Source organism: Mauremys mutica, chromosome 3 (assembly GCF_020497125.1).
Source record: "Mauremys mutica isolate MM-2020 ecotype Southern chromosome 3, ASM2049712v1, whole genome shotgun sequence".
Taxonomy (NCBI): domain Eukaryota; kingdom Metazoa; phylum Chordata; order Testudines; family Geoemydidae; genus Mauremys; species Mauremys mutica.
In genome coordinates, this window is record NC_059074.1 from 19,706,935 (window position 1) to 19,716,860 (window position 9,926).

At 47.0% G+C, this 9,926-nt stretch overlaps 1 protein-coding gene across 1 annotated transcript; it reads left to right on the top strand.

The window, feature by feature from the left end:
• Positions 1 to 795: 795 nt before the first annotated feature.
• Positions 796 to 9,414, top strand: SF3B6 (splicing factor 3b subunit 6). Its single transcript, XM_045011769.1, has 4 exons — positions 796 to 952; positions 2,976 to 3,094; positions 8,056 to 8,194; positions 8,844 to 9,414. Exons 1-4 carry the CDS (start codon positions 923 to 925, stop codon positions 8,931 to 8,933), a joined length of 378 nt encoding a protein of 125 aa, XP_044867704.1. The 5' UTR covers positions 796 to 922; the 3' UTR covers positions 8,934 to 9,414.
• The last annotated feature ends 512 nt before the right edge of the window (positions 9,415 to 9,926 follow it).

Below are 9,926 nucleotides of genomic sequence, written 5' to 3' on the forward strand. Positions count from 1 at the left end.
CCATTTGTGCTGCCTTGTAGAGTGTGAGGCTATATTAACAACGTGTTAACCCTTGAGGGCTCAGCTGAGTGCTAGTTCCTCATTTAGCACTAAAGCATTCCCTGGAAGTATCCCACCCTCTGACTTCACCACCTCAACCAAGCTCCGCAATCATCATTGCTGTGTACCAGTATTAACTTGTTTAAAACTTATACTGTGGGTGTGTATGTGTATATATATATATATATAATATAGTCTTTTGTCTGGTGAAAAAAATTTCCCTGGAACCTAACCCCCGCCCCCCATTTATATTAATTCTTATGGGGAAATTGGATTCGCTTAACATCATTTCGCTTAAAGTCACATTTTTCAGGACCAGAGCTACAAGGTTAAGGGAGGCGTTACTGTACCAAGCCATGAAGCGTAGCAGATTACGCTCCCACCCCTAGCTGTATAGGCGGCAGCCCTGCCACACTGCAGCCAGACTGCACCCTGGTGAGGCGCCAGCGGGCAGAGGAGGAGGCGGGGGAGGGTGTCAGGGCCATGGCGGCAGACACGGGGGAGGCAGGGGTCGGTGGTTTTTCTTTCATTGCGGGGAAAACGCCCTCGGGCCCGTTCTGCCCGGCGCTGAAGCTGCGGGGGGGTAACGGCGGCGGCGGCGGCAGCACCCAGGCGCGGGAAGCCCTGGAAGGGCGGGAAGCGCCGCGCAAACCAGGAGCTTCCCAGCCCTGAGCTCAACGCCGCCAGCCAGGACAAAGCCCCGCCCCGCCGCTCAACGTGTCGTCACCCCGGCGTCTCTCCTCCCCACCCGGTTGCCGTGCGTCACTTCCTGCGCGCCCGCGGTGCAGGCTGGGATAGCATCCGGGCCTGCCTGTTGCGGGGGGAGCCGGAGCCGCTGCCGTTGTTTCCCTGCTAGGAGAAGGCCCCGAACCCGCCCGGCACCATGGCGATGCAAGCGGCCAAGCGAGCCAACGTGAGTAGCGCCGCCGCCGCCGAGGGGGAAACGCGGCTCCCCCCCCCCCGGGCTGTTCCGGCCGCGCCTCCCCTCCCCCCCCATCCCCGCGGCCCTGCCTGAGCCGCCGCCGCCGCCTCCCACCGCAGCGCGGCCCCGGGCAGGAGATGGGGCCGCTAACGGGCCTGGGGCCGCCCCAGCCCCAGGGACGGCGGGCTCACGCGGCGGCTGGGGGGTGCGGGGGTCGGGTTCGGGGCGCCTCGGCTGAGCCGGGCTGGGGGCTTGTTCCGCGCTCCGAGCAGGCCCCCAGGATCCGGCCCCGGCCCCGATCCCGGAGGCGCGTTGTGGGGCATCTGACTGCACCGAGTCTGTGGCTACCGTGTAACCCTGTGCGCCAAAGCGCGTCACACCCGTGTCCGGGGCCTTGGGGGCAGGGGGGACCGTTAGATGATCTAGTCCGACCTGCTTGTCACAGCCTGTTACCGGTCACCCCTGTATTGTGTCCTGTGACGCTCCACTGAGACAGCCAAATAACTACCTAGCTGAGAGGTATTATTGCTCCGATACGTCTGCAGAGATTTTAAATCAGGGGTCCCCAACCTTTTCAGGACCAGGGACCGGTCATGCCTGCGGAGGGAGCGCTCGTCCCGCGGCTCGGGTAGACCTCCCGCAGGCGTGCCTGCGGGAGGTCCACCGGCTCTGGTTGAGCTGCCGCAGGCATGACTGCGGACAGTTCGCTGGTCGCGCGGCTCAGCTGGACCGCCCACAGGCATGCCTGCGGCAGCTCAACCGGAGCTGGTGGACCTCCCGCAGGCGTGCCTGCGGGCGGTCCAGCTGAGCCGCGCGACCAGCGAACCGTCCGCAGTCATGCCTGCGGGAGGTCCACCGGAGCCCCGGGAGCAGCGGACCTCCCGCAGGCATGACTGCGGAGGGAGCGCTTGTCCCGCGGCTCGGGTAGACCTCCCGCAGGCACGCCTGCGGGAGGTCCACTGGGTCGGTTCGCGGCCCGGTTTGTAAGAGGCCGCGGACCGGGGGTTGGGGACCCCTGCTTTAAATGACTCCTCAAAAGCCCCAGGGCAGATCGTCAAAACTGGAAATTTTTTACTTTTGGGAAGATCAATGCAAATGATTAAAGGGTTGAAAAATGTTCTGTATAGTGATCAACTCAAGGAGCACAATCTATTAACCATAACGAAGACAAGGTTAAGGGGTGACTTGAGCTACAGAGTGCAAGCACCCATAAGGGGAACAAATATTTGATAAGGGCCTTCAGTGTAACGAGCAAAGGGAAATCAACTTTCCAACCACTGGTTCTTAAGCTAGCCAAATTCAGGGTTAGTCTATCTTAGAAGTGATACATTAGCACAGCTGCACCGATGCAGCGCATCTGGGATGCTCTGTGTTGACAGGAGAGAGCTCTTCCATCTGCATAATTACTCCACCTCTGCAAGAGACAGTAGCTATGTCGGCAGGAGAGTGTTTCCCGCCGACATAGTGCTGTCCACATTGACGTTTAGGTTGGTATACCTTGTGTCACTCGGGGTGGGGTGGATTTTTCACACCCCTAAGCAACATTAATTATATAAACATAGGTCGTAGTGTAGGCTTGAAAAAAGGGGTACATTTTTAACAGAGAGGGTTCCAACGCTGGAACAATTTACCAAAGATTGTGGTGGCTTCTCTATCACTAGCAGTTTTCAAATCAAGATTGGATGTTTTCCTAAAAGAGATGGTGTAGTTCAAACAGGAATAACTTGGGGAAGTTCTATGACCTGTGTTTTGCGGGAAATCAGACTAGATGTTCCAGGTGGTCCCTTCTGAACTTATACTCTGTTCATCTACTTATAGACCATAGAGCTGTAGATACCTCAAATTATTTCCTAATGTTTTTCCATGCCAGCAAGTGCTGTTGCTGTTAATGGATGTTGTGTGGTCACAAAAGGGTCTGAGACACAGAAGGCGTGTGGTAACAGGGAGATATTTACATTCGATGCGTTAGTTCTGGAAGTGAGCATTCTAAATGTAACTGTGGTCTCTATTTTAGATTCGGCTGCCTCCTGAAGTCAATCGGATTTTATATATCAGAAACTTACCATACAAAATCACAGCTGAGGAAATGTATGATATTTTTGGAAAATATGGACCTATTCGGCAAATCAGAGTGTAAGTCTTTTGATTACAAAAATGTAGCAGTAAGTATTGGGTACAATTGTAGGAAGTGTTCCAAATATCCATCAGTGTGAGCAGCAGGAAATTGTTTTCTGCAGAAATATGATGCTGAACTCCTCTGTTTTGATTTTAGCTGTAAGCATACTGGAGTCTCTTTAAAGTATATTCATAGCAGATAAAAGTTGACAAGTAGGGGAAAATGATATGGGATTGTGCAGTGGGAGGTGAAATAAACCATGTGACTCTGTTTCTCTCTCCTAGACAAACCAGCAGTCTAGTGAAGAACTCGTACATAGTGCATTTCATTTTTGTTAGTACTCAGTAAAAACACGTAATAAAAACATTCACGGAATATGAGCTGCTATTTTTCCTAGTGGCTTTTGAACAAATTTGGTTCACGGTTTAAGTGTATCAAAGACAGAGGTCAATGTGAACAAAGTTCATGGCTAGTTTTCACTTTAAATATTTTAAAGAGTTATTTTGGAGAAAACAGATCCTCCTACCTAATGGGAGTTTACAATATTACAGTAAATGCTGTTGATCTAACAGTCTTGGCTTTGTGGAACTTTAAGGTTCTCCTTAAGTGAATCACAGAGCTGCCTTTGAAGTCAAACGGGCTGAGCTATAAATATTGTAGTGTGTTTTCTCCATAAGATAGCACAGTCTAATCACTTAAACAAAGAGAATAGATAGATGTGAAATGCATCAGTGCAGTGTAAACTGTACTGAATTTGGAATGATAACTCCAATGGAGACTAAATAATATAAACTGACTGCAAAGAGTTACAAAGGGATCTCATAAAACTGAGTGACCAGGCAACAAAATGGCAGATGAAATTCAGTGTTGATAAATGTAAAGTAATGCACATTGGAAAACAATACCAACTATATGTACAAAATAATGAGGTCTAAATTAGCAGTTACCACTCAAGAAAGAGATCTTGAAGTCATCATGGATAGTTCTCTGAAAACATCTGCTCAATGTGCAGCAACAGTCAAAAAAGCTTACAATGTTGAGAACCATTAGGAATGGGATAGATAGTAAGACAGTGAATATCATAATGCCACTATATAAATCCATTGTACACCTAGACCTTGACTACTGCATGCAGTTCTGGTTGCCCATCTCAAAAAAAGATATAATAGAATTGGAAAAGGTGCAGAGAACACCAACCAAAATGATTAGGGGTATGGAACAGCTTCAGTGTGAGGGGAGATTAAAAAGATTGGGAATGTTCAGGTTAGAAAAGAAATGACTAAGGGGGGATATGTTAGAGGTCCATAAAATCATAAATTGTGTGGAGAAAGTGAATAAGGAAGTGTTATTTACCCATTCACATAACAAATGAATCACAGCCACCCAATGAAATTAATAGGCAGCAGGTTTAAAACAAATATAAGGAAGTACTTCTTCACACAACACAGTCAACCTGTGGAACTCGTTGCCATGGGATGCTATGAAGGCCAAAATATAAGTGGGTGCAAAAAGGAATGAGAGAAATTCATGGAGATTAGGTCCATCAATGGCTGTTAGCCAAGGTGGTCAGGGATACAACCCCATACTGTGGGTGTGCCTGAACCTCTGACTGTTAGAAGCTGGGACTGGATGACAAGGGATGGATCACTTGATACATTGTCCTGTTCTGTTCTCTCCTTCTGAAGCATCTGGCACTGGCCAGTATTGGAAGACGGGATACTGGACTAGATCGACGATTAGTCTGACCCAGAATGGCCGTTCTTATGTTAACAGGACTTAGATACGTTGGATACTAGACAGCAAATTAGCGAGGCATAATGTTCTCAACCGTCAGACTGCATAAATGGCAGGCCTCCTACTACATCCTGAAAATAGAGTTGATATAACTAGACAACAGCATACAATTCTAGCTATCTCAATATCAGAAAACTGTTGACATATTAAAAGAAGTTCAGGAAAGATTACCAAAAATGATTAGGGCAGCACTGTATGGACTGAGTTGAGGAAGGAGTAAAAGAATTAAATGTGTAGCATGGCTAGACAAGTAAAATTTCCTGTCCTTCTAGCACTTGTAGACAAAGAAGGAGAATTATTATTTAGGATGACCCAAAAGGGTATAAGTAGGAATAGTGAGATTGCATTGAACAAAGGAAAGCTAGAGTGAATATAGTTATGAGTAAACTTCGTAATCATTCAGTCAGGGAAGTGTATCATTTATCTGGTCACCAGCATAATTCCTGTGCTGATGGGTGGAAGATCTCCAATGAACACGTAAATACTAAGTGACCCAGACCTTGCTTAATTTATCAGGTCCAACGCATCACAGCATAAACTGGTCTATCTGCTAGTTATTCGGATACTGAATAAACATGAAGGTTTTTCCTTTATTTATGCTTGGTTTTAAGTGAAGGATTTCATCTTGGAAGAAATGTGTGCAAAACACTAATTGATTCATTGTTTGTGTACTGAGACCTGGTTTTGTTTAAATTCAATACAAATAAGATAACAGGCAACATTAAGCTCTGGTATCTACTATCAGCACAGTTTTTGAGGTTGAGGCACTATTGTTCCAATGTAGCTTTCTTTGGGTTTATGCTGCAATTAAAAACCCACGGCTGCATGTGAGATCATTCAGGCTCAGGGTAAGGGGCTGTTTAATTGTGGTGTAGACGTTTGGGATCGGACTAGAATGTCTACACCACAATTAAACAGTCCCCTAGCCCGAGTCAGCTAACACAGGCCAGCTGTGAGTTTTAAACTGCAGTGTAGACATACTCTGTGTCTATGTGTGTGATATGCTGAAATAGCAATCCATCTAGGTTCCTGGTATCTTGGAGTGGTATAACACATGATACTTCAGCTTTAAACATTTTATTTGACATTACAAGATTGAGCTCTTAAGCAGTTTACTGATGTAACAGTTTTCAGGCTTTCCAAGAATGACACAGCCATAATGCATGGCAAAGGCTTTCGTAATCATTCTTAGAGAGGAGATGAATTGACCTTGGAATGTAATACTATGCCACGGGTTGGCAACCTATGGCACGCGTGCCAAAGATGGCATGTGAGCCGATTTTTAATGGCACGCTGCTCCGGCAGGCAGCATGCTATTAAAAATCCTGACCGGCCTGCTCCTCTCTCTCTCCACCCCGTGGGGACAGGGGAGCAGAAGCATAGGCATGCGCACGGGGTGTGTCCAGGCACACCCTGCCAAATGGCCCAACTCTTCCAGCGCGGCAAGCCATAGGGTCTCTGCTCCCGGGCCGGAGTGCCCGACCAAGCACAGCAAGCTGCCAACCCCTCCCCCGCCTTCCCCCTATAATAATAATTGGAGATATACCAATCTCCTAGAACTGGAAGGGACCTTGAAAGGTCATCGAGTCCAGCCCCCTTCCTTCACTAGCAGGGCCAATTTTTGCCCCAGATCCCTAAGTGGCCCCCTCAAGGATTGAACTCACAACCCTGGGCTTAGCAGGCCAATGCTCAAACCACTGAGCTATCCTCCTCCCCCCCGAGCGGCGGGGGTTTCTGGAGGGGGCAGTCAGGGAGCAGGGGGGGTTGTATGAGGCGTGGGAGTCTCGGGGTCTGCAGAGAAGAAACGGGGGCAGGGCCTTGGGGAAGGGGGGGGTGGAATAGGGGCACCCCAGCCCCCTGCCCTGACCCCCCCCACACACACCCAGCCCTGAGCCCTGACACCCCCCCATACACCCAGCCCTCTGCCTTGACCCCTGACCGCCCCCCCCCCCATACACACAGCCCTCAGCCCCGCACGCACCCCAGGCCCATGCCCTGAGCCCTGTACCCCCCTCATACACATCCAGCCTTCTGCTTGATTCCTTCATCCCTGCCCCCATGATCCCAGCCCTGACTCTGGCACCCCCACACATACCCAGCCCCACCACCCTAACACCTGCACCCCCTCACATGCCCCTAGCCCTCTGCCCTGACTCTTGCACCCCCCACAGCCCATGTGCACACACCCCACATCCACACCCTGAGCACCAAATGAGAGCTCCTGCATTCCCCCCCCCCCACACACATATTCCCACCTGCACCCCTCGCACCAAATGGGAGCTGCCCCGGTAAGTGCCCCATACCCAAACCTCCTGCCCCAACCCTGAGCCCCCTCCCTCATTCTAGCTCCTGGCCAGACCCTTCACCCCCAGCCCGGTGCTCAGTGCACTCCCACCTTCAGCTCAGTGCAGAGAGAGGAAGAGAATGGGCCAGAACCAGGGAGAAGGTAGGTACCCACTGTACGTGGGCAGGGCTGGGACCCCAGGCCAGCAGTGGGCTGAGCGGGTCCGGCAGTCAGGATCCCGGCTGGCAGGAGCTGGAGGATTGAACCCCTGAGCATCAGTGGGTAGTGGTCTGGGGTCCCGACCGCCGGCCCCACACAGCCCGCTGCCACTCTGGGGTTCTGGCTGCTGGAACCTTGCCAGCTGGGGTCCCGGCCGCAGCCCTGCTCAGCGCGCCCTGGCCTAGGCGAACAGAAGCCCAGACCAGCAGCGGGCTGAGCGGGCCGGCGGTGTAAGATCAACATTTTAATTTAATTGAAGCTTCTTAAACATTTTGAAAACCTTGTTTATTTTACAGTACAACACTAGTTTAGTTATATAATATATAGACTTGTAGAGTGAGACCTTCTAAAAAACATTAAAATGTATTACTGGCACACGAAACCTTAAATTAGAGTGAATAAATGAAGACTCGGAACACCACTTCTGAAAGGTTGCTGACCCCTGTACTATGATACTAGTTGCTGCTGTCACACTTTCCAAAATTAGAACCAGAAATAATAATAAATGAAGATTGGCATGGAAAGCAAGGATGTATCTCAAAGTCTAGAAAAAGTCATTAGAAATCTTGGTTTTTATTAAAGTTGTATTAGTTAACGTAATCTGTGCTGTCACTGCTAATTGTTGCTGGAATTATTTTATATTCATATTGTTTTAATATTAAAACTGGCCTTACGTTGCAGTGGAAACACTCCAGAGACTAGAGGAACAGCATATGTAGTTTATGAAGACATCTTTGATGCCAAGAATGCTTGTGATCATCTGTCAGGATTCAATGTGTGCAACAGATACCTTGTTGTCTTGTACTACAATGCAAACAGGGCAAGTACACTTGTTTTTTCTAAAATAACTATTAAATATGTGGTATGCTATCAATTTTTCATCCTAGTCTAAAAGGAAAATTATTTGGATTTATTGCAGCTATTGATTTAAATATTCTAGAGAACAATGCTGAATTGGAGGAGGGGGGGGGATGGTCTATATGAGCTGACAGGGTTTCATTTTAGCTTCTTTGATTCTTTTTTGTGCAAAGAACACACTTTTATTGGACTGGACTGGGGGAAGCAAGGTGGGCTGTAAAGAGCAGATTGCAGCATTGCGTCCAGCAGGTTTAGTTTTGGGGTCCCTGCCAAAGGAGACAAGATCTTGGTTAGAAGAAATGATCTCTGAGCTCTGACACGGTTTCTCTGCCCAGTGACAAGCATATAGATCTCTAGGCCACATTTTCTTGGGGCACTATCCGGTATTGAAGAATTGTGCTGTACAGTGTAGTGACAAGAATTACTTTCATTTACCCTAAAATCATGGTATTTTTCAGTATCTTATTTGAAGACTATGGTAATGACGTGGTAACTTGTGTTAACTGTAGTCTTGTCTCCTAATAAGTGTAACTAATATGCCTTATTAAAAACTCAGTAAGAGATACATTAGAGAAGAATATTCTTAATTTAGTTTGTTGATTTTATTACAGGCATTCCAAAAGATGGACACAAAGAAGAAAGAAGAGCAACTGAAACTTCTCAAGGAGAAATACGGAATAAACACAGACCCACCAAAATAAAGATGAGCTCTTTCTGAAAGATTATTTTAACTCTTGCTACAGTGTTTTCAGACTGAACCTCATAAGGACTGTTAATCAAGTCTGATTACTTTCATTTGACCCTTTTACTTGTATGCCTCTTGCATAAACTATTCATTTTGAAGCTTTGATATTTTACGTTTGGAATTTACTAAATAAATGTAGTTCACTTTTGGATTTGGTCTAAATTACTTAAATTTTAGTAATTCCATTAAGTGGATACACTTTTCCTAGATAGCAAGGAGACCTCATCATTGCTGCATAACTGTAGTGTTTGTTTCCAGTAATATGACCAAGTTTTTGATTCAGTCCTGGTGACATTCCTCACCCTAGATAGCTTGTACTAGACTCTGTGCACCACTTAGCTTCCATTTTTAGGGTAAGTTGCCTTGTGTGGACTTTCTGTATAAGAGTGAATTTCATCCCATATTATGTATAAAAATCAGGCACCATAAATAAATGGGAAAAAACCCCACAATTTTTGTGTAGAAAAGGGTTCAGTATATTTTGACACTTATCAAACATTTGTGCTATTATATCTAAGTTACTATTTTTCTCCCTATGGGAATGTTTGAATCAACCTATCCTTTTTGTTATAGGGAACTTGTGTTTGTTATAAGGTTGCTTCTTATATTAAACAAAATTTTCTTTGTCTTGTGTAGCTCTTCCCTTAGACTGGTGGCAGTAAATAGAGGTCTGGATTACGAGTCATAAACATGAATTGCCCCTAAATATATCCAACTGTCTAGTAGATGGTTTTCTAAGAAGTCATCTTGTTGCCAGTGACTGGCTAAAAGGAGGGTGCAGGGTGGAAAGCTGAGGTACTGTATTGAAGCAGGTCTTGGTGAGGGAGTGTTAATAAATAACTCGAGACTGTTTTGGCTTATAGATGCTGATACATTTAAAGACATGTTTTGCCAAATGTAAATGTTAATGTAATATAGACAAAGATGCTTTAGGGTGGTGAATCACCAT

Excerpts from the sequence above, each read along its gene's own strand:
- SF3B6 (XM_045011769.1), top strand. The coding sequence starts at position 923 with ATGGCGATGCAAGCGGCCAAGCGAGCCAAC. Across the intron at positions 953-2,975 it reads AAGCGGCCAAGCGAGCCAAC|ATTCGGCTGCCTCCTGAAGT; the intron begins GTGAGTAGCGCC and ends TCTCTATTTTAG. Across the intron at positions 3,095-8,055 it reads CCTATTCGGCAAATCAGAGT|TGGAAACACTCCAGAGACTA; the intron begins GTAAGTCTTTTG and ends CTTACGTTGCAG.